Below are 25902 nucleotides of genomic sequence, written 5' to 3'. Positions count from 1 at the left end.
CTGTCTTTTTTTTTTTTCCCAAAAAAAAAAAAAAAGAAACGTCTTTTATATACATGCATGGAGTTCACATTTAAATAAATGGTCCACTACACAGTCTTTTACCAGAAAATAATTATTATTCTTTTATTAAAATAAATAGTAACTAGTTGATGGTATTCTGCATTTTTGTCATAGCAAACCCAGATCACTTTTTTCGTTGACATAATTTTTGAGGTTATGTAAAAAGGGACAAGATATGCAAAGTTCACTAACCCAAAGTGATCACCTTTTGCCAGTTTGAAGCACGCAGAACAAAGAATGAGTGTTAATTGGCTGCTGTGGGTCATTGCACTTTTATATTTCTGCTTGATTCAGTAAATTATCCTATGTATGCATTATAAACTCAAATGTATAGTGTCCTTACAAAATGTTTTGTGCAGTATGCAGATTTAGCACAAACAAAATTGCACTGTATAATACATTTTGGAACAATTGTCTTTTTTAGCCAGTTGTCCAAAATATTTATTTCAATTTGTGCACAGTTAAAACTTATTAGAACATGTTGGATTGGCAGATCCGAATAGCTATTAAAGGAAATATTAATAGCATTATTGCTTGTTTGTTATTTTAAAGGTTTCTATTAATAATTTATAGTAGAGCTTTGTACTGTGTTAGCCATCGATTCATGAAGCAAATCTGGAGTTGAAAGTTGAAGAAAAGCTTAACTATAACAATTCTTTAAAATGTTCCCTTCCCCTTTTTCTACCTATGAAGCATTAAAAAAAAAAATTCAGTGTATTTACCGATTTTTAATCCACCCTGGCCTGGTCACAAGATCCTGTAGCTCTGGCTCCCTTGTTTACGGAAATGCTTGGTAATGGCTGTGAATTCTGGGAGCTGTGGCATTGTCCATAGGCCCCCCATGGACCAGCCATTGTCAGTGCCTCCTCCTCTCCCTTGCAGCAGCTGCACTATTACATAAGGGAGCCGGAAGCTACGGGATCCATGTCCAGACTGGAGCAGAATAAAAATAGGTAAATAAAAAAGTACACAGATCTTTTATACGTGGTGTAGGTGTAGGCAGGAGAAGTAGGAGGAGGGGGGATGGAACATTTTTAGAATAGTTATAATTTGGGCTTTCTTTCACTTTAAATGATACCCATTACTGGGTAACATAAAGTCAAACGCCAGGCAAAAACTAGCTTTCTACCACCCCTCCCTCTCATCTTCTAACCCATAATGCCAGGCTTTGTTTCCTTACCTGGTGAATTCAGCTATACGCTCCTAAGTCCCCTGTTCAGTTCACTCACTGCTGGGGGTAATGACAGCCGTGACTGCTGGTCCCTTTAACTACGCTCCGTTGACATCATTGTTCTTCTGGATCCTGAGAGTATCCTTGCAACTGGCTGGACATCCAACACAAAGTGTCTACACCATGCAGACACTAAGGACCCAACCACCCAACCAGGAAATAAACAGAAGACGGAAAGGCTCGGGGCTGGAGTGTCACATGACCAAGCCTAAAGCAGGGTACACACTAGTAGAAAATCTGCCGAAAGTTCCCGCCCGATGTGAAATCGTCCGATTTTCGCCTAGTGTGTACACAACTTTCAGCAGCCGATGCCGACATTTTCAACGAAAAAAAAAACGGAGGGACAAACACCAACATTTTCTTCGTCCGTCCCCAGACGACCGATTTTCGTTTAATGTGTATGCAGTACATCCGTGAAAATCGGATATGAAAGACCGCGCATGATCTGAAGTTGTTGACAACCCGGAAGTCTAGGAACAAATGTGCCAAAAAAAAAAAAAAATCGGACGAGAAATTTCGTGAACATTTATGCACTGTCGACTAAAAACAGTAATGAACGCTGAGAAGACAGAGAAAAATCGGAGGATATTTCGTCCGATTTTCGTCAAGTGTGTACGGCCCTTAAGTAAAAAGGGGTATTAGATAGTTTTTAACTACAATAGAGTGTACAGTGATTAGTTAGAGGGGGGTGGGGGGGAGGTCTTTATCCCGGAGAGATGCTTTAGGGTACTAAAAATGCAACCTTATGGGTTTATGTACTCAAGTAGAGACCGATTGCTTACTAAAGAAAATATTCACTTTGCAAAGTGAATGTTTGCTGAGATTAGTAATTAAGGTGAAACTGTGTTCACTTCAATCATTCAGTCATTTGCAAGAAAAATTCCCGTTTTTTTCTGTCCACACGATTGGGTGAATTGACCTAATTTACCAAACTTCAGTGAACTGTCACTTTTCTTGGTGTACAGTCTCTACCCCTTTAGTAAACAAACCCCTGTGAGGTGACCACCTCTTTTAAAATGATGCATTTCATGCGCGGTTGATAGTCATTGCAATGGCTAAGCAATCCTGCCAGTAGTGGTCAATCTGCCAGCCTCTTCATTAAGTACAATAATAAAAAGCATGTAAAAATGTGAAAATCACCTCACCTTGAGGGTTAAACCATATTAACTCAAAATAGGCTAAATACACAAACCTTAAATACTAGAATAAGGCCCAATGTGGTGGTTATTTTCAGCCCAATAAAGTTTGAAAATTGCAGTTACTTTTCTTTCCTTTTAAATATGTAGTTTGCCTTTATGGAAAAAAATGTTATAAATGCACCCACAATAATAAAAATAAAAAGGTTTTGCATTGAAGTCTGCAAAGCATTGCAACTATGATCAGTGCATTGCCGGTACAATCCACAGGCTACTTGCATTGTATATATCCCAGCTGCAGGTTCATACAGAGGTACAAACCTACTACAACGGGGCTGGAGGAAACAAACAATAAACTCCAAGTGCTATGACATCACCAAATATGTGTTGGTGCGATCCATAAGTTCCTGTGCTGCATTGGCTTTCCATTCACAAACCCCTGGGAATGGATCTGCCAATGGATGAGGCAGTTGGCTCAGGTAAGTGGGGTGGGTAGGCGTTTTATGGGTTGTGGGTTGGGGAATGTTATATACCCTAAATATGTGTGCAACATGATACATGGTCAGAAGGTGAACTAAGTTTTTTACCTTTCCTTTTCAATAATAGGAACAGTCTTACTAATTTAAATAAAACCTTCATTTTCACACTATGAGTTCATCCTTGTTATACTCAACCCCCATACATATACCTTCACATATGATCCACAGTTCCTCCACTACAGACAGCAAATCCTCCGTACACATACCAATTAACCTTACATGTCAGAATTTGTTACTTTGTCTGTTCACTAATATCGCTACACGCAGCTATAGCAGACAGATATAAATTACACTACACCCATTGTCCTGTATATTACACCTGCAAACTCAGCTCTCCATTCAGACGTCTATATATCAAACTTATATCTGTACTGCCTCAAACAATACACAGCCCTCATCCCACTGTCAAGAAATCCATTCAGCTGCCATGGTTGTCATTGCCTATAATTGAAAACCGCAGCGCTATGCCACATAGCTTTTTATGACATTCCAGCTGTGTGAAATCAAATTCGACCCTTAGTCTCTTTCGCTACTGGCAAAAACTGGCAGTGTAAATAATACTGTAACAGGGAAGTAGAGTAACAATAAATGTTCAGATCTAGAGAAGACCAAATCAAAAATGTACAATTTTTGAGCATACTAATTAAAGAACAGTACAGAGTATACTTAGAGAGATCCACATAATCTGAGCCACCAAGCCTCCAAATCCACAGATGCAAGTCCGTATCAGTGACTAATGTCTAAAGTGAAGATAGCTGCCCAATGTTCCACAGTTTCCGGTCGGATGAAGCTTGAAAAAGTACATGAGCTTCTTGCGTGTTTTGGATTGCTATGCACTTTAATTAAAGATCCTGAAAGACGCTGAAAAAGCATGTAACACATTTTTCATGCAATTTCATGCCCTTCCTTTTCTTAGTATCTAGCTTTCCATTGGCTAAATCAGGAAGCTCAAGCCTGAAAACACCTAAAAATTCAATGTGAATTCAAATGCACATAAAAAAACGCTCCAAGAGCCCTTGAAGAAGCTCAAGAGTGAACCTAGCCTTAAAGGCTAAGTTCACCTTTTCCAGAAAACAGCTTATGCAGTCAAAGACCCCTATAGGTATTCAAAAAACCATGCTGCTTTGTAAAATGTTCATTACATTTATTGTTATACTTGTTTTTTTGTTTCTTTTTACTTCTGTAATGCTGGATGTAAGTGTCCAATGCTTGGCAATGAGGCAGATTGTGGGCATTGCTAATGAAGTTCTCAGCCCGGCATCCAGGGGGCCCAAATAGCCTACAAGTATGATGATACAGTGATGTTCCAGCCTCCCCCTCCAAAAATTAAAATTCAGCAGCTTACACATACTGTAGCTGCTGACTTTTAATATTGGAACACTTACCTGTCCTGGAGTCCATCGATGTTGGCACCGCAGCCGATGTTTCCATCGGCTGTCGGGTACTGCCGACACCATTGCCGATAAGGAAACCTGCCAGTGAAGCCTTGCGGCTTCACTGACAGGTCCCTACTGCGCATGCACGATGCGTGCTGCGCATTCGGATTGGTTTGGCGGCCGGGGGAAAGGAGGAGGGGGTCAAAATTCAGAGTAACAGCGTCGCGGCGCCATCTCCCGGAAGTGGGGAAGGGTACCTGTCAAAAACAGGTACCTGTTCCCCCCTCCCGCCTGAAAGGTTCCAAATGTGGCACCGGAGGGGGGAAGGGGAGGAAACAAAAGAGCGGAAGTTCCACTTTTGGGTTGAACTCCACTTTAATTAGTAGAGGATACAACACTGAAGGTGGAGTGGCTGCTCACCCAATATGAATAACTAAGAAAAGGAACAAGGGCGCCAAGTCATAAAGGTAGATGAACAGCTGTGTAATTTAATGACTTGGCGCCCTTGTTCCTTTTCTTTGTTACATGTTTGGAGGGTATCCCTACCTCTTGAGGAGCTGTCTGTCTAATCTTCACCCCAGTACCCTAATTTGGACTTTTTGTACTCTTTCATCAGCAAGGATCCATTCACTCGGGATAATCGCATGATTGAATAGGACTTCTACACATTTGAGGTTCTTGTATCTTGTTTGCCCTGTAATATTTCCATTGTCACTCAATTCATTTTTTTTTTATTTATTTATTTATTTAATTTATTCATTTTATCCATTTAATTTTATTCACATTTACATTTGTGATTTCATCTGTGGCACCACTGGTCATGTGGTCCCTTCCAGAGTGGTCCAGTGAGCGCTGATTCACTGACTTAGGTCAGTGTGTGTCTTTTTATTCACCAATATGAATAACTGTATGAGATTTATGCTGTTACCATTTGTAACCGGAGCTCATAATTTACATCTCCCCTATATGGGGATTTTATCATATTTTTTCTTGTTAAATTTTGATATGTTAATAAAGTATATATTTTTATAGAACTTTTGCACTTTTTGACCACTACTTTTGCTGCCTAAAAACCCGCTGGGGGTTGATACCTTGGTATCATTTGTTTCCAGAACTCCACTTTAATAAACATTTTACAAAGCTGAACAGTTTTTTCATACATACTGGGGCCCCTTGACTGCATAGGCTATTTCCTGGAAAAGGTGAACTTCCCTTTTAATATGACTTTATTAGTGAAAACACCCAAATGCACAGATTGTAAGCTCTTACGAGCAGGGCCCTCTGATTCCTGCTGTATTAAAGTGTATTGTAGTTGTATTGTCTACCCTCAATTTTTAAAGTGCTGCGTAAACTGTGGGTGCTATATAAATCCTGTATAATAATAATCATAATAAAAAAAAAATATGAGTATATCCCAGAACTCCCCTTTGGTTCAAAAGCTCCAAAAGGATGTTCTTGAGTATTCTTGGTTCAATGACCACAGTACTTCACAGATTCATCAGACAGAATGCAGGTATTCTTCTGATCTATACAAATTACACCAAGCAGCTTCCAGAATCTGGGCCTCAGGCTGAACATAGAAGCAGATATGTATGCATACACTACCTAGAAATGGAGGGTGGCCAGTGGAGGAGAACTAAAATCCAATGGTACAAACATGGCTTTGATCTTACACTATTTACTAGGCAGCACCTAGACAATAGTGTAGTTGTTTGGATCTTAGTAGGCCATACTGGCAAAACTTTAAGGTGCTTTTAGGCAACCCCTTTTTCAATAATTTATTGCATTACGTCTTTATATAAGCCTAAATATAGTAAAAAGAAATTAATATTTCATTACCACATTACTGTTATGTAAAATGTGTAAAGGGAGATGTGGTCTTAGAGAATGGCGCATGAAATAAACTTAGGGGAGCACATATAGTAAATTAAATCTAGCCTAAAGATGGGACTTCTCATGCTTCATCCCTATGCACTGCAAGGAAGATTTTATTAATCAACTTACAGAGTCAGACTTCTATCTTGCGAAAATCAGGCTACTAGAGATGGCTCTGCGACACTTGCAGTCCTGGATAGTTAAAAGTGACTGTCATTCAGACATCTGTTGCAGAGCTGTTTAGGCAGTTTTCTATGAAGTGGACAGGGGCATAGTGCTTCTTCTCAATAGAGGCAGGGACATTTTAGTTCATGAATTAAACTGAGATGTTCTAGTAAATCACAAAAAGTATCACTACACTTGTACTGTTTCTGTATTTATTCAGATTATAGCCTAAAACATTTTGGATCGAGTAGGCAATGGTTGGTGAAAACCAAGTCAGGTGCTTTTTTTTCCATATTTTCCCCAATGGAGAACCCTTACTTCCTATTCTGTGAACACAACTTGAAAGTTAAAATAAATCTTTCCAGAACATGCAAAACAAAAGCAGTTATCGCAACCAGTGTCCCCATTGGAAGATTTGTATATTCTTGTTCTGGTGGCAGCTCAAATTCTTGATTTCTCCTTCACTTTAAGTCCCAGTGACAGTGGTCTTTAGGACAAATAGAAAGAATTAATCTCCTAAAATGGGGGAAAAGACAACAATAAAAGGATAAAGTTTCTAACCAATTACCGCTCTATCCAAATAAAATAAAATAACAATATTGGCTTTAGATACAATTCAATAAAAAAGTGCATTTATTTTTCAATAGCATTTGTTATTGCTTAACTTTATCATGCGTAGAAACCATGTGTTCACTGAACTTTCTTTCTTTAGCTCTCTAATGAGATCCAAATTGCACATGGTATAGGCTTACACATATTCAAGCTCACTGATCTGAAGCCAATATTGTGATTAGCCCTAGAGATGATGCAGACTAAACACACTAACCAGTCCCAATGGATACTTGGGGCTATTTAATCTATTAAAGGTAACACATTCAATTCAGAGCTTTACCATTACAGAAATCTATGTTTAACTTGCAATTGTGTATATTCCTGTTGCCCGTATTAGGTATGTTATCCATATTTCCTTCAATCCCAAAAATAGCAGCAATCCGCAGCACTGGCATGACATTTCTTAGCTGTAAACCACGTAGAATAGCAATAAACATTCCATCATGAACAAGAAGAATAACATCTAAAGTCATGAACTTAATAAACTTCAATAATTGCTTATTTTCTTAAACACGTAATATGGATGTAATACAATCATTAAGTGATAGCATTTATGAAGTATGATATTTAGAGCTTTCAGTTCGCTTTAAGGTTTCAAACTGGAATGTGTCAAAGGTCACTTTAGGCAGGTGAATTTCTAAGCTGCCATGTAGGTTGTCTGTTTTGCGCAGTCAGCTCATACATATTCCGTATTTGAGAGACAAGCTAGCCTATTTATTGGTGATGTGTTCTGGGTCAGCACCACGGGGCAGCACAGCAATATGATGAATATTACTTATTCTGCATTTCACTCTTTTTTTCCTTAGCTGTTGATTAGCGTTTTGTCAATCAGTCTATTCTAAACAGGGAATATATTCAATGGGCAGGTCACCAAATGCATTAAATATATATCCTGCATATACATATCTCCAGTAACATACTGTAGGACTTGGTAATGCGTGAACTGCCTTATTTATTTATGTAAACCGCTAGTGTACAAAGTACACTGATCCACATCAAGCAATCCGAATTTGCCTTTGTTTTCACTGACCTGTAGGCAGTAAAGTACAGTGTGCATTCCTAAAGCAGAAGGTGTTTAGATGTCTTCATTTCCAACATAATTCCAAGGATTTCTCTCTTGTTTTAGGATAATGGATGGGATCATGCAAAATATTGTATGCCTCTGGCTAATTGCACCCAGAACTGCTCTCTTAAGCCTCGTACACACGATCAGATTATCAAACAATAGGGTAAATTGTGGAGGGGGAGGTTTAGGCCTATAGAGAAAAGGATAATATAGTGGCACCTTCCCCCATGTAGATTACATGTGCAAAAAAGAGGGGGGGTTACAGATCGACCACAAAGATGGTGGAGCTGTACCAAGGGGGATTTGAGTGTGCCTCACAGTATATCTGTATATGCGTGTATTTTACAAGTCACAAAAAATAGATCTATATAAAAATTAACAAATTTTTATTTAAATATCACATTGTACAAATTATGTAAAATCTACATTGTTTGATCAAGACAGATCATAGCACTGAACAACTCATACAATGTTAACAGTGAAGCGTAACCGTTGCTGTAACTACGCGTTTTGCAATAGATGCTTCCTCAGGGTCCAGCAAAAGTGTTTATACATCGATATTGAGTCAGTTACAAAGTTCTAAGGATACATAATATATTGATTAGAATTATAAACGACAATACATCAATATAGAACAGCTGTAAATGTGTAGAGAAAACAAAGTAATATAGATTAAATGAATGAATCTCTGTATTAAAATTATCTTCCATCGACTATGATATATTGATGTATTGTCGTTTATAATTCTAATCAATATATTATGTATCCTTAGATCTTTGTAACTGACTCAATATCAATGTATAAACACTTTTGCTGGACCCTGAGGAAGCATCTATTGCGAAACGCGTAGTTCCAGCAACGGTTACGCTTCACTGTTAACATTGTATGAGTTGTTCAATGCTATGATCTGTCTTGATCAAACAATGTAGATTTTACATAATTTGTACAATGTGATATTTAAATAAAATTTTGTTAATTTTTATATATATATATATTTTTTGTGACTTGTAAAATACACGCATATACAGATATTCTGTGAGGCACACTCAAATCCCCCTTGGTACAGCTCCACCATCTTTGTGGTCGATCTGTAACCCCCCCTCTTTTTTGCACATTATCAAACAATCTGTCGTCCGTTTTTTGTTGCATGCTAGTCTCATATGGAAAGTGAAGAGTATACTTTCATACGAAAATTCCCGTACGGCAGAATTCAACTTCAGAAGTGATGTCATGTGTTGAATTGTTTTGTATGTGTTCTTTCGTCTCTGAGCATGCCTAGTCTTGCGATTACGATTTTTTTCGGACGAAAACTGTACTAATTAAACGAAAATCGGACGTTGTGTTGACGTACGATAAAAATTGTATAGCCTGCACATCCAGATTTTGTCGTCCGAAAATTCGTAATCGGCTGTCGAAAGCACCATACTAACAATCCAAAGATCGGCAGATCGTTCGTCGGACGAAATTTTCCTTCCGATTTTCGTATCGTGTATACAGGCCTTTACAGCACAGATCCAGTCTAAATTTACAGAATCATTAATTTTAGTTTGAACACAACTGTTTTAGACTGTTTGGCCCTTATCAGTGCAAAATACGGAAAACATGACTCAAAGTGGGATTTGCAGATACCCTTCTGGGGCTAGTTATCTTAGGATAAAGTGCCACAAAAAAGCAATTCCTCGATAGTACTAAGCATTAGGGATTACTGCACATTATGTATCACCCCAGAAATCTACAATGCCTTAAAGCGGAACTAAACTTTCTCAATCAACACTGACTGTATTTATTCTTTATGCTGCTGGCATTAGTAAATAGATAGGAAGATTTATTATAATTACTATTCTTTTTTTTTTTTTGCATTTTTTCACTTGCTTCCTGGTTTCTGGCCTAGGCCAAAATGATGTCCTACATCCCAGGAGGGGAGGGTTTCTTTTTTCAGTTAAGTACACCCTCCTGCCTGCATGCCTGAGCTCAGGGCAGATGGATTACAGGAAGTAAATGATACATGAATCATCTCAAGTTGACCACAGCTTTCAATGATGGGGGGGGGGGGGGGGGGATTCAAAGTTATTTCTCAACAAACTAAAGCATGGTGACATGGATGGATGAGTGAGTTTGCTTTGAATATTAAAAATGAAATAAATAGCATTTTCAGTTTGTGGTGCTCAGATGCAGTTTAGTTCCGCTTTAAAGAAACCCAATGCTGTATTTATTTTGGTATATGTATGTTGGACGATGCAATTACTTCTAATCTTTATGACAAACCAAAATCTGAATTTTTTGCCCACGTTTTGCAAATGTTTTAAAATCACTTAAAATGACCAAAATATTGTATATATGTGACATCTTTAGCACTGAATAAATGATTATACCTGTTTGATGTTTTCAGGACAATTATGACCCTTCTTTTTGAGCTAGTGCAATGTGGCACAAGCATAAAAAAAAAAATCTATACGTTTTTCAGTATTAACTAAAGGTCTGGGTCATTTATCCCGCGTGTTCTCTGGTTCCAGATGGCACGGCCCATTCAGGTGAAGCCCGCAGACAGCGAAAGTCGGGGAGGTATGTATCCAATCAGAACTGGGAAAATACTTAGCAGTGTCTTCCAAAGCAATCCTGAATCCCTACGTTCAGAGAACCATCATCATGCGGGCCTGTGTGTTCATGTAAAACATTGATTATTATGCACCCTAGATCACAGAGTGTTCAACATCAATGTGCATTTACACCGTATCATTATACAGCACAGCATGTTCATTACTGCAGAATCATACTGAGAGCCATGGTCATTGTCACTGTGTGGAGACTCATCATCATTTGATAGCTGAAAGCATTGAACATGGTTCATAGACAGATTGGTGGCTCTCAATCAAGACATTTGTAATATCATCCATGAATAAATCCGGCCTCTCCAATGTTTTCTCTTATTTCAGATGGCTGTTTTTTTATAGATTTGGACCTATTAGAGCTAAGACTTGGTTTTGAACCACTATTATCTAAAAATCTGTCTTTATTGTGCACCATCATAATGTACGATGATTTAATTCTATGTATATGTCATTATGTGTATCATTGTAATACAGGGCAGTGCTTTCATTATTATTGTGTTGGTAGTTAGTGCCTGTTGCAATGTGCTTGTTATATATGTTCATCAACATCACTGTGCATACTGAGTAGTCAGTTAAGCTTAAGAATTTTTTTAAACACTGATTTATTCAAGTGAGTTGAGGAGTGATCATGAGTATACATGTGTATGCGAATGTCTGGATTCTCTATATATCATTTTGCAACAGAGAGATGCATTTGCTACTAGACTGCACAGGGTAAATGCTTATTATTATTGCAAGGATACTTATCATCATTATATAGTCATGCGTCCCAACATTCCCCTGCTAAGCCCAACCTCCATGACCTGGTTTTGCTGCCACTGTCTGCAGCAGCTGAGCACTCCTTAAACCCTTGCAATATACATCACCGCCATCCTGGCACTCCGCGTGCCGGCACAGCCTATTGCCATGGCAACCAGATGATGCTTTCAGCTTCAGACACACATCTTCATGGTTGCTGGACGACATGTGAAATTGCCAGTCAGGGGGTGGAGAAAGAAAAAGAGAGGCTCTTGGGGATGAGAAGGGGGGGCCTGGTGTGTGTCTGTGTGGAGGGGGTTTGTGGAGAGAGAGAGAGTGTGCAATAGAGCATGCAAGATGGGAGGTAGAGGGAGTAGGATGCTCTGTGCAGCATGTGTGTGGGGGGAGAAAGAGGGGGTCTGTATCAGCTGTGTGTAGTATGTCAATACAATATTGTGGAATGTTTAGTGGGTCGCTGACATTTGTCTGCCACTCTGCATGAATTTCACATGAGTGCGTGCTATTGTGTTAAGTCCACAGGCATGTGGTAGATGTAATAATGGCATTCTAATTGCATGAAAATGTATACATATGAATCACCCTGAGGAATATGTACACGCTGTTATATGTATAAGAGATTAACATATTGTTCAGTCAATACATTTGTCATTTTTCCGTTTTATGAAAGTCCTTCATCACAGTATTACAATCTGCAGTGGTTGTGCAGCTGCTGTGTGTGCATGTGTAAACCCTGCATGTGTAGTATGTAGTATATTGTGTCATTTACCATTCAGTGTACTGCATATACGTCAATAGCGTCATAAATGGGATTTTACATTGGCAAAAAAAAATAAAAAATTGATTGTCATGATGTGAATTAAGGCGTTTGAATTGGGCTAATATTATGTATCAACGTGTTCTCACTAAAAACTGGGATTACTGTTCTTCATCTACCAAATAGCAGCAGATTTGCCTTAAAAGTTTGGATCTGATTGATGGCTATTGGGGAATAACACCATTTCTAGGTCAGAACATTGGCGATACATAAAACCCACTGTAAATGGGCCTCCAGGCAACAAATTTCACATATACAGGTTGTTTACCACCTTACATTGTGCCATTGTAATCTAACCTGCAAATAATTTCCCATGCTGAGGTTTGAAAAGACAAGCTTGGGCAACTGAGATAAATCTGTGACGTGACCAGCCAAAATTTAAAAGTCCAGTTGTGCAATGACTGCATTTTCCAATGAATGTCTTTGTACCCTTGTTCCTAATGTCTCATCAGTGATCCTGGAATTCATCTTCAGTGGTGAACATCTGGATCGTACTGGAGATTGACAGATGGGTGGTCATCATCACACATCTGGATCTACCATCCCAGTGCAGAACACATCCATTGGTTGAAGGAGTCATTTTTCCAACAATTATCTCATGGTTGTGGGAATCCTATGTGTAAAGCAGGTTAATCTATCAAGGTAATCAACCTGTATATGTGCACCAATACTGTTTGCTAGATAATAAAATCAATGTGAGGTAAGAAAAGTACTGTTAGGTGGATTGAAATGTGCTGCCTGTCTTGAAAATCCCACATGCTAGGCCCCTTGTAGTATATAACACCAATATATTTTTATATCGCCTTCACCAATGGCATTTTCATTCTTGTCCGATACATCTGTAAACCCCAGTATAGAATGTGGCAGCTGGCACTAACTTTAATATTGGGCCGTAGGTGACCGCAAACTGTTTGTGGGGATGCTGAGCAAACAACAATCAGAAGAAGAGGTGACCAGCATGTTTCAAGCATTTGGATCTATTGAGGAATGTTCTGTTCTACGGGGGCCTGATGGAAGCAGCAAAGGTAAGTTCAGAAAGTGGGATTGGATTACACCACCTTTTAAAGACCCATGGCTTATAGGCCTTTGTGACCATAGAATGTCCATTCCTCTGTGCCATGCAAGGTATTTCTGATGCAGTGGCTTCCTTGATACCCCCACCACTATAGGAGAGCACTGCTTTCTCTCTAAATGACTGATTCTGTACACATTAAACAGTCACTGCACCCTTTATAGCAGGTGGGAAATTGAGGAGGCAGCTTTAGGCCAAGGTTTGAGGGAAGGATGTAGGGACACATACAGGGCGTAGCTCCAATTACAGTGTTATGCCAGTATGTCTGTCTGTGGAAAGTAGTTAGTCATATTTTATTCATTAAACTATGGTATTATTAACTTTTGACAGTGGATTCTTAGCAGCATCTGTACTGTTTTGTTTTTTAGGCTGTGCTTTTGTAAAGTTTTCGTCTCACACTGAAGCTCAGGCAGCGATACATGCCCTGCATGGAAGTCAGACAATGCCAGTAAGTTATGCATATCCTGACCACACTAAGCAACAACCTGGTAACGTTTTTTAGAATTTTTTAGGGAAGCTTAACTGGATCATGGTTAATAATTAGCCCACCTGTTTCCTCCATAATGCCACCGTGAAATTTGATAAGACGTGGGATCCATGGATCAGATAAGACGTGGGATCCATGGATCAGATAAGACGTGGGATCCATGGATCAGATATATATCTATTGACTATCAAGTCCTTCTCACCTTTCTCCCGACACCAATAACACTTTCACTCCCCCTTTCTCTTTTTTTTTTTTTTTTTTGTGCGCTATGCTCTCCTTTATCCTGCATGGACGTACAAGCTTCCCCTTTTTTACTTTTATTTCCGCAATGGATACTTATTTACCCAGAAAATTGTATAGAAATATGGACTTTAATGGCACATACGAAAAAGACTCATATAAAATCAGTATACATTTATTTAGAAAAAATATTATTTAAAATTGAGAGACTACACATTGGTGTGAGAAATAGATGTACATGTGCTTTAAGGCCCGTACACACTTACCGATTGTCGGCCGTAAATATTCGTCCAACGTCCGATCGGCTGATTGTCGGCTTGTTAGTATGATGCTTCCGACAAGCGACTGCGACTTTTCGGCCGAACAAAATCTGGTGTGCAGGCTATAAAATTTTTGTTGGCCAACAAAGAACGGCTGATTGTTCCTCAGTCAGTACAGATTTCGGCCGACGAAAGCCAGATGTGCAAGACTGGGCATGCTCAGAGAAGAAAAAACACACGGAAAGTAGACCAGAACATGACATCACTTCTGCAGTTGGTTGTTGTTGGCCGACAAAATTTGTGTGCAGTCTAGAGCACATTTCAACCAACACAACAACACTGGACAAAAGACGGCCGATCGGTTGGCCAACAATCGGTGCGTGTGTACATGGCTTTACATACAGAGAATATAGACCCATGTTTAAGCAATATTCACAGAGCTACAGAATGATACCAGCTACCATTGTTACACCATACAGAGGTAAACAAATCATATCTTCCCTTCGTAGAGCTGTACAGAGTTGCTGTTTCAGTATGAAGAGATATTGTTTAGAGTAATAGGTGTTATTGGCAGTGGACCATATCCGTGGTTGAGCGTCTGTTAATTCGCTATAAGCTCCAGGCTCGGCAAGTTTCGTGCCTACGCGCTTCTTCAGGGGCCTAATAAGGAGCACAACATCCGGATTTGCATTGAGAGTGGGGACACATTCAAGGACACATAATATCCTCTATACAGGTAACCTGAAATTGTAAAGATTCTCCATGCTGCCAGCGTCTTAAGGCTGTGCTTGTACTGGCTCTTTGCATACCCGTTGAGTCGGGGGGGGAAGAAACGACCATATACCTCCCTGTACATCCTCCCTGTACATCGCGAAACTTGTCGAGCCTGGAGCTTATAGCGAATTAACAGATGCTCAACCACGGATATGGTCCACTGCCAATAACACTATTACTTCTCTAAACAATATCTCTTCATACTGAAACAGCAACTCTGTACAGCTCTACGAAGGGAAGATATGATTTGTTTACCTCTGTATGGTGTAACAATGGAAGCTGGTATCATTCTGTAGCTCTGTGAATATTGCTTAAACATGGGTCTATATTCTCCGTATGTGTAGTCTCTCAATTTTAAATAATATTTTTCTAAATAAATTTATACTGATTATATATGAGTCTTTTTCGTATGTGCCATTAAAGTCCATTTTCTACATATCTATAGGACGAGGCACGGTTTATTTCTTGGATGTCCCTGGTTTTCCGCCCCAGTAAAACATCAATTATTTTTTGTCTTTACTTACTTACCCATTTGAAACTACAATAGGAGGCCTAACCTCCACTATTTTCACCAGTATGATGGTTATTGCCTCTTGTGCTTTTCACTTCACCTACAATCTCTACAATAGGGAGATGCATAGCTGGTTCTTTGGTGTCATAACTCTGTTGATTTAACTTGACTATCATTATTTTTGAAATATGTTTTCAACTACATGTTTGAAAACCATCCGTATTGACCTTTGTAACTGAGAGATGGAGAGATTTTGTTTCTGCTTAAATAGTTGACTGCAGAACTACTAATTATTTAAAAAAAAAAAAATATTAAAATCTAAAATACTAGTAAGAGATTAAAGAAAGAAAGATATCTTAGATAACTGTAACCTACCTACATATAGCAGCTTATAAAAATTACAAGGTTAAGAAAGATATATTACCAAATTTACCAACATTTTATTCAAACTCTTGGTTTCTTCTCTAACAAGCACTAGCCAATTGGAAATTAGTTTGCTGTTTCTTGTGGGCAACACAGAAACTCCTCCTCAGTCAGCTGAAAAAACCCACACTGAAAAAAATATGTAGGTTATCACTGCTGACCTTCTTCTGAAAATGATAGCTAACTGGCTGCATCTAACATAGCTTATGAGTGACTGAATCTGCATACTTGTTTCAGGTTGGTGACCTAAAATATGGAATCCATTTGATCAGCATGACAGCATAGTAACTAGAATTGTTGGAAGGAGAAGTCAGCAGTGGCTGCCTTCACTTTGTTTCCATGCAGGTTTCCCTTAAAGCTGAACTCCAGGATTTACAGTGGGGAAAATAATTATTTGATCCCCTGCAGATTTTGTAAGTTTGTCCACTTACAAAGAAATGAAAGGTCTATAATTTTTTTTATCACAGCTGTATTTTAGAAGATAGAGACAGAATGTCAACCAAAAATCTAGGAAAAAAAAAAAAACACACGTGATTCCAATGCTATAAATTGAGCTGCAAATCAGTGAGTAAAATAAGTATTTGATCCCAACCAAAACATGATCTTTAAAGATCTTCTCTAATTCTTTAAGGTTTTTTTGGCTGTTGCTTGGCAGCTCGAAGTTTCAGCTCTCTCCATAAATTTTCTATAGGATTAAGTTCTGGAGACTGGCTAGGCCACTCCATGACCTTAATGTGCTTCTTCTTGAGCCACTCCTTTGTTGCCTTGGGGGTATGTTTTGGGTCATTGTCATGCTGGAAGACCCATCCTCAACATCTTCTGTGTTCTGGCAAGAAGGTTCTAGTCCAAGATTTTACAATACATGGCCCCATCCATTGGTCCCTCAGTCTAGCAAAAGGGGCTATATGTTTAGCAGAGAAACAACCCCAAACATAATGTTTCCACCTCTGTGCTTGACTCTAGGGATGGGGTTCTTAGGGTCATAGGCGAGTTTATGCCAAAGAGATCAATTTTGGCCTCATCTAACCACAGCACTTTTTCCCAGTCCTTCTCTGAATCCTTTAGATGTTCACTGACAAACTTCAGATGGGGCATGTACATGTGCCTTCTTGAGAAGGGGGAACTTGCGGGCGCTACAGAATTTCAATCCATAGTGGAGTATTGTGTTACTAACGGTTGTTTGGTGACTGTGGTCCCAACTGCCTTGAGCTCATTCACAAGCTCCTCCCGTGTAGTTCTGGGCTGATCCCTCACTTTTCTCATGACCATCCTTACCCCATGAGGCAAAATCTTGCATGGAGCTCCAGGCCAAGGGCTATTAATGGTTATTTTTTATTTCTTCCATTTGTGATTAATTGCTCCAACAGTTGTCTCCTACTCGCCAAACCTCTTGCTGATGGTCTTGTAGCCCATTCCAGCCTTGTGCAGGTCTACAATCTTGTCCCTGACATCCTTTGACAGCCTTTTGGTTTTGCCCATGAAGGACAGGTTTGAATGGAAAAAAGAGATTCTGTGGAAAGATGTCTTTTAAACACATAACGAATGGTCATTAGGAGCACCTTCTTAAGTTGACAGGACTAATCTGTGTACCACATGAGCACATACTGTAGCCAGTCTGTGGGAGACAAAATTATTGTTGGTTGGAAAGGAATCCAATACTTATTTTACTCACGGAACTGAAACTCAATTTATAACATTTGTATCATTTGTTTGTTCTGGAATTTTGGTTGATATTCTGTCTCTGTTATTTAAAATACACCTATGATAAAAATGATAGACTCTTAATTTCTTTGTAAGTTGACAAACTTGCAAAATCTTCAGGGGATCAAATAAATATTTTCCCCACTGTATCTGTATTGCCAACTTATATTGGTCCAGATAATATAATTATCCATATCCTATGCCTGGAGGGCCACTTGGGATGCTGAAAACCATTGTAATAGCCCGTACTAAATACAGTGATAGCCACAATATTTTGGATCCTGCTCAAGCAGCTTCCCCTCTGTATACTAAACACAGGGGGGGGCACTCCTATGGCACCACTGCCATTAAAAGAATGTGTTGCATTTTTTCAGCGAACCCATGCAATTGGATGAAGTAGAAAGGATTTTGATCTCGTAATATTCACCTCAATCAATCAGAGAACACATTGAATTAATTGAAGAAAGAACAAGGTATTCTATGAATGGCAGCAGTGCCAAGCAAGTGACCCCTTATGTTAGTGTGCAGAGGGGGAAGCCACTTGAGCAGGACCCAGAAAATCGCAGCTACATACTCTACATACATAAATACAGTACTGTAGTATGTAGTGCAGGTTACTACAATGGTTTTTAGCATTTCAAGAATCCCTCCAGATATGAATTAAAGCTAGTTACAGCATTCCAAGTGTGACCAAAGAAGGTTGGCAAAAAAGACAATTCCTGGAGTTCCAATCTAAAGTAAAATGATTATTGATGCTTGTTTTATATTATCTATTTATGCTGCATGAAACATGTTGTTCATTACCAGTTCATAACTACATGTTTGTAATGTGTCTATTCCTTACTCTAATAACAGTCATACTATTTACACTGTTTTTCACCCTATACTACCAGGGTGCCTCATCCAGCCTTGTGGTTAAATTTGCGGATACAGATAAAGAGAGAACATTACGCCGGATGCAACAAATGGTTGGTCAGCTGGGAATCTTTACTCCATCATTAGCACTCCCCATAAGTCCATACAGTGCATATGCACAAGCGGTAAGTGTTCCTGCTTGTTATGTCAGAATGCACAGGTAGTATGGGTAGTAAACTAGACTGAACAAGTGATTTCTGCTACTGTTAACCCGTGCAATGGGTTTTAAACAAAAATTCCCTTGATGGATCACAAGCATGCAACATTTTATGTGAACAGTTATGTAACTGCATTAGGCAGGTGTTTCTAGTGTGACTCATTTTCAGTATTCTCAGTCTGATGTGTAAGCACGTTTGCATGTAGATCTGAATTAAATCTGTGTAGGCTGCATTTTTACAGCATATATGAACATTAAACAATTCTGTGTCCTCAGGGCAAATATAAGCGTGGCAACAAGCAAACAAAAATTTTAGATTGCAAAATGAATAAAAGTCATTGGATAAAACATGAACATGCAGTGTAGTAATTAAACCAACTGGAAGCTTACCATCCTTATATATATGTTTGACATATGTTAAGGACAGCATGGATGTCCCATAGATAGAGTGCCAAGTGGCATTGATGTCCCATAGATAGAGTGCCAAGTGGTCCTCTGTAGATTAGTAAAAGAAACCTGGGGGTGAATAAATACTGAATATGCTAAACAAAGTGAGAGTGTAGTGAATTGTAGAGGTGTGCAAATCACTAATGGTCCATTTTATGCAAAGGAGAGGTGGTTACAATACATATTAGAATACCTTGAGCTGCACTTTAGGGTTATACTCCTGACAATCAATGAGTGATAGAAGAGGAAGTAGGTTGTAGATGAAGACACGTGGCTGATTTATTTAATAAGGGAGTGCATTGATCATGTGCAGAGTGCAGTATTCTGAAACAACAAATACAAAAGTGAAAATCATGTTGGTTAGTAAGTTTAAGGACCTGGTACTTGTTAAACAAGCCTGTTGGTTTTAATGCAGTGGCACACTTCCCCCCCCCCCAATTTCTGCTTGTTTATCTTTACAAATGTTGAATACGTATGGATCAATTATTAGTAATGGCACACCAGGCAAAATCTGGATTGCTGGACATTTGTTAAACTCATTGGAAAGCCCCCAAACACTGAACATGGCGCCCTATTAAAGTCTACGGGAGCTGAATTATGCTTTCTCTGGCCTCTTGTATGGCTAATTTGTGGGCTTTTGTTAAAAAAAGAGCATGAGTACTGGGCACTGCCATGGGGGACAGAAAAAAATTCTGTTCTGTGGAGACAGGGTCTTTTAATGGTGGCATAAAGGCCACCATTAAAAATACACAGATCCTTTAAATAACATGCGTTCGGAATAACTAAACCAGGGGTAGGCAACGTTTGAGAGGTGGAGATCCACCCAAACAACAAGAAAAAGATCAAAGATCACCAGGGCACAGCACCCTTTTTTTTGTAACTTAACTAGCAAGGCCTACCTAAGTAGTAAGGAAAACTTAGAAAAATATCATTTAAAAAATGTCACTGTAAAAATATAAACTTACCTGACCTTAAAATTTTACAGTGTCAGTCATTAGGACAATGGATGGTGTCAGTAGGGCAGTGAAAGGGCAGTGGACAGTGTTCGTAGGTCAGAGGTTGATAGGGCAGTGAATGGTGTCAGTAGTTTTTTTTAATTTATGTTATTTTTATTTTTTAAGTGTTTTTAATAATTTTTTACAATGTAATTGTTTTAAGCCCTTTTGGGGGGCTTTAGTGAAATATTAGGGGCCTAACAGACCTCTGATGTCTCAATTTTGAGACAGAGAAAGGAGTTTGAGGACACACTCAATCTCCATTTCTGCAGTCTCAGCTGCCCAGAATGAATGAACAGGAAGAGCTCTGCACTGTCTCCCTGTTCACTCACAAACGGAAGCATTATGAACACTGTTTACTATGCTTCCGCTATGAATAAACACAGTGAGTGATTGGTACCAATCACTTTCTGTGCTCATTCATAAAAGTATGGGGGTGGTAAATTACATATTTACTGGCCCCTTTCCCGCTCTTCATCCTAAAGATCCCCTGCAGCAGCTGACAGGAGAGGTGGGGAAGCCGCCAGTGTTGTGAGGAGGGGGGGTCAGCAGCAGAATGAAGGGGAACCAGGGCAGCGCGGCGGCATATACAGGAACTGGTCCCCCTTATTCTCCTCTGGTGGCAGCTGAATGGCAGCGGTATGGAGAAAAAAAAACCCCAGCTTTCAGCTGCCACAGGAGGAAAATACAGGGGATCTATTCCAGTAAATGACGCCCCTGCGTGTCCCTCTCCAGGTGTTGGGGGTCAGCAAGGAAGGGACACGTTCTACCCGTCACCTGCCCGCAGTCAACGGGTAGATCACAATCGATGGGTTGCCAACTCCTGACTTAAACCTTCATGTGAAATAGTGGATCAGTATGATGTACTCCTTTAAAAACTTTTTTCCGATGTAGAGGGAATAAGGGCCTCATCCCAACATCCTGTCTCCCAAAAAGGGTGTGGTTGTTTGAAGGGGGTGGACTTACAATATAGAGGCCCCCTTTATAATAAGGATGGCCCCAGATATTCTTCCCTAGGTGAGTAAGTACAGGGTAGATTTTAGTCCTTCCACCAACACCATTAAAAAGACCTTGAAAAAAAAAAATCATGATGACCTACCCAATGAGGTTGACCCACCAACAAGACGAACCACTGCCCAATGATCAGGGCTTTTTTTCTGCTGGAATGTGCCTGGGCCCCGTTCTGGCCTCTGCCAGAACACTACCCATGTCCTTCACTGTTTAGCCTGCTGTCTGTAACAAAGCAGGGTGACCGCGGAGGGATCAAACAGCTGCAGCCTGTGAGAGCGCAAGGCGGAGTGATCTGCACTCCACTCCGCCTCTTAATGCAGACCAACCAGAAGCTCATTGTGTGGAGTGAGGTGTGGTGTTGCCATGCTGCCCTGAGCTGTCTCTTTGTTGCACTGGGCTGTCTTTTTGATGGAATGGGCTCTCTTTGCTGGACTGGGTAAATGGCCACTGCCCCCACATATAACTGGCCTTGGCAGTGGCATGTAAAACAAAATCAAAGAAAATTCCCCAGCCAGCCTGCTACCAACCGAATTAACCTGTCTAACAGTTTGTGGAAAAAACAAGGGTTTAGTTAGCACACATTTGCAAATACATGCACAAGCTGCAGAGGCCACGACAAGCCCCCTATTATTATCTGCAGTTCTAACTCCATACATTTTTGATAGCCTCCATAGTAGAAGCTTATGCATTATAATGGATAGGCAGAGGGCAGGTGAGCCTGGAAGGAGCCCACCCCTCCTAAAGGCACAGAGGCACACAGGACACCCAGCATATAGCTCAATGGCAGCATATAGCTCAATGGTGCCCAGTGCATCCCCTCACCAATATTCCAACAGTACAAACAAATGGCCACTGCCCCTACCTATAACTGACCTTCGCAGCAAGGAGCACATGGAGGGGCACATGGAGTATGCTGTCTCTTTGTTGGACTGGGCTGTCTCTGTTATGCACTGGGCTGTCTCTTTGCTGGACTGGCTGTCTCTTTTGTTGCACTGGGCTATCTCTTTGCTGGACTAGGCTGTCCTTGCTGGACTAGGCTGTCTTTGCTGGTCTGGGCTGTCTTTGCTGGACTGGGCTATCTCTTTGATGCACTGAGCTGTCTCTTTGCTGGACTGAGCTGTCTCTTCAATGCACCGGGCTGTCTCTTTTCTTGACTGGGCTGTCTCTTTACTGGACTGAACTGACTTTTTGCTGGACTGGGCTGTTTCTTTGATGCACTGGGCTGTCTCTTTTCTGGACAGGGCTGTCTTTGCTGGAAGGGGCTGTTTTTCCTGGATTGAGCTGTCTCTTTGCTGGACTGGCCTGTCTCTTTGCTGGGCTGAACTATCTCTTTGCTGGACTGAGTTGTCTGTTTGTTGGATGGGGATGTCTCTTTGCTGAAAATGGGTCTGTCTCTTTGCTGGATATGGGTCTGTCTCTTTGCTAGATATGGGCTTGTCTCTTTACTGGCTATGAGGGATGTCTCTTCCTGGCTATGAGGGATGTCTCTTTGCTGGATATGGAGATGTCTCTTTGCTGGGTATGGGGATGTCCCTTTGCTGGATACGAGGGATGACTCTTGCTAGCTATGAGGGATGACTCTTGCTAGCTATGAGGGATGTCTCTTGCAGGCTATGAGGGAGGTCTCTTTGCTGGATATGGGGATGTCTCTTGCTGGATATGGGGATGTCTTCTGCTAGATATGGGCCTATCTCTTTGATGGGTGGGAATGTCTCTTTGCTGGATATGGGCCTGTCTCTTTGCTGGATATGGGCCTGTCTCTTTGCTGGATATGGGTCTGTCTCTTTGCTAGATATGGGCTTGTCTCTTTACTGGCTATGAGGGATGTCTCTTCCTGGCTATGAGGGATGTCTCTTTGCTGGATATGGAGATGTCTCTTTGCTGGGTATGGGGATGTCTCTTTGCTGGATACGAGGGATGACTCTTGCTAGCTATGAGGGATGACTCTTGCTAGCTATGAGGGATGTCTCTTGCAGGCTATGAGGGAGGTCTCTTTGCTGGATATGGGGATGTCTCTTGCTGGATATGGGGATGTCTTCTGCTAGATATGGGCCTATCTCTTTGATGGGTGGGAATGTCTCTTTGCTGGATATGGGCCTGTCTCTTTGCTGGATATGGGCCTGTCTCTTTGCTGGATATGGGCTTGTCTCTTTACTGGCTATGAGGGATGTCTCTTCCTGGCTATGAAAGATGTCTCTTTGTTGGATATGGAGATGTCTCTTTGCTGGGTATGGGGATGTCTCTTTGCTGGATACGAGGGATGACTCTTGCTAGCTATGAGGGATGTCTCTTACATGCTATGAGGGATGTCTCTTTGCTGGATATGGGCCTGTCTCTTTGCTGGATATGGGCCTATCTCTTTGCTGGATATGAGGGATGTATTTTGCTGGATATGGGCCTATTTCTTTGCTGGATATGGGGATGTATCTTGCTGCATATGGGCCTATCTCTTTTCTGGATATGGGCATGTCTCTTGCTTTATATGGGGATATCTCATCCTGGATATGGGGATGTCTCTTGCTGGATATGTGCCTGTCTTTACTAGATATGGGCCTGTCTCTTTGCTGGATGGCAATGTGTCTTTGCTGGATATGAGAGATGGGTATGTCTCTTTGCTGGAAATGAGGGCTTTCTCTTGCTGGATATGGGGATGTCTCTTGCTGGATATGGGCTTGTCTCTTTGCTGGATATGGGCTTGTCTCTTTGCTGGATATGAGCCTGTCTCTTTGCTGGATATGGGCATGTCTCTTTGCTGGATATGGGCCTGTCTCTTTGCTGGATATGAGCCCTCCTCTTGCTGGAGATGGGGATGACTCTTTTCTGAATATGGGGATGTCTCTTTGCTGGGTTTGGGATTGTTTCTCTGTGGGATATGGGCCTGTTGAAATCGTCTGGACGTGCCTCTGAGCTTACATTGGTAAGTGCTGGATATTTCTAATGTTTTGTGCATTTTACTACATTACTTTTTATTAACCATATGCATACAAATGACTTGTATAGCCCCCTAAATGATACTTGGTTACCTGTTCTCTAAAGGGGCCGGTGCTAGGATGTGTGTGTCGGTGGGGACAGGCGTGGCCTAGGGGAGGGGGGATGAGTTCCTGCACCTTTTCTCTGAGAAGAAAAGCCCTATCGATGATGTTCATCTACCACTACTCCTGTTGCAAATAACAGATCCCCAGAATAACTGCTGTATGTAAACAAAGCAACTAAAGAAGCTAGGTGTCATCACTGACAAAATATGGCCATGACATCGCCAAACATCCCTGGCCAGTCTGTTTACAAACTCAGTGGTAATACCAGTGCCACAGTACGACAGACTTCTGGCTGATGACTGTTTACATACAGCAGATAGCGGTCCAGGTTGGTGAAATGGCCAGATATGGCAAGTTTGTTTACCAAACTGTGAACATGGTGGATTCGGGTCAAACTTATGTTCAACTCAAACCTGAAGCTCATCTCTAATTTTTAGATATTCACTTGCATGCATAGTATAGACAAGTTTATTGCTAGGTCTGTAGATAAACGTAGGTTTTACAGCATAGGAATTTAGCATTTAGATATTTGATTTTATGTAGCACAAAATCCTGGGGGTTAGAAGAGCTATACATAACTGGCAACCGAACATGAGCTATGAGATTGAGTCATAATTTGTATTCCTAAGTGCAAGTGAAAAAGAAGGACTTACAGATGGAAGATGTACAGCTTTGACCTGGAGATAGGGAGCTGGAAATTAGAAGTGATAAATCTTGCACTGTTGAACGATGGGGCTTGTGATAACGTGAAATGGAATATGGATTGGTGATTGATGGAGCACAACTGGAAAAAATGAAGCAGAGAATGCAGATATATATACAGCTTGGGGAGGTAAAGATAGACAGCTAGGAAAGGGAAGAGACTGAGCTGGGATTGGAAGGAAATGCAGCTGAGAGCTGGAGAGACACATAGTACGTCACAGCTAGAAGAGAGAAATTCTCAGTACTGCTTCCCTGGGGCAGATAACGAACAACTAATAGTGAATGAGTTCATTTTGGCTGAGAATTGTTGGGAAAGATTGCCCCCTTGCGTTTGGACAAGTGTATAACAGATCAGCCTTTTCTGCCATTGATACTTTTGTCCCACCATTTTCCTTATTATGTGCATTTAAGAACAAAACTAACAAACAGCGGCCATCAAAAAATGCACTATCTGGATATGTATAAAAACACGTATATGAGTCCAGGCTCTTACGTGAATTCAATTCCCCCTGATGATGGTATAATTGAGTTTGATTGTATTTTACTGATCTGAAATAGTCTTGCATTGATTAACATTTGCAGACACACAGGTTACTTCCAGCAGCATTCATTTGTATCATCAATTTTTGCTCTGCTTTGCCTAATTGTTTGCTGTTAAAGAATTTTCCAGCGAAGGTCAGTAGGGCTAACAGGTAGTAGCAGCATAGCAAAGGAGTAGATGGACTTGTGTCTTTTTTCAACCAGACTATGTAACTTGAACTATGTAAAAGAGAAGGTCACCGGAGGATTATCATTACACTGGATCTAAAGCCCCGTACACACGATAAGAAATTCGGAAGGGAAATTTCATCCGACGACCGATCTGCCGATTTTCGGATTGTTAGTATGGTGCTTTCGACAGCCGACTCCGACTTTTCGGCTGACAAAATC

The 25902-nt window shown here is 40.5% G+C and overlaps 1 protein-coding gene across 1 annotated transcript in view; it reads left to right on the top strand.

The window, feature by feature from the left end:
• The window catches only part of CELF5 (CUGBP Elav-like family member 5), a 214126-nt gene that overhangs the window by 164056 nt on the left and 24168 nt on the right, over positions 1-25902 (top strand). Inside the window, exons 3-6 of the mRNA XM_082244152.1 lie at positions 10574-10622; positions 13139-13267; positions 13683-13762; positions 18604-18750. Of these exons, the coding sequence (XP_082100278.1) occupies positions 10574-10622; positions 13139-13267; positions 13683-13762; positions 18604-18750 (405 nt within the window). The remainder of the gene's footprint in view (positions 1-10573; positions 10623-13138; positions 13268-13682; positions 13763-18603; positions 18751-25902) is intronic.

Source organism: Pelophylax lessonae (genome assembly GCF_965119305.1).
Source record: "Pelophylax lessonae genome assembly, chromosome: 1".
NCBI classification, from domain to species: domain Eukaryota; kingdom Metazoa; phylum Chordata; class Amphibia; order Anura; family Ranidae; genus Pelophylax; species Pelophylax lessonae.
This window is presented reverse-complemented; position numbering and strand designations above follow the sequence as displayed.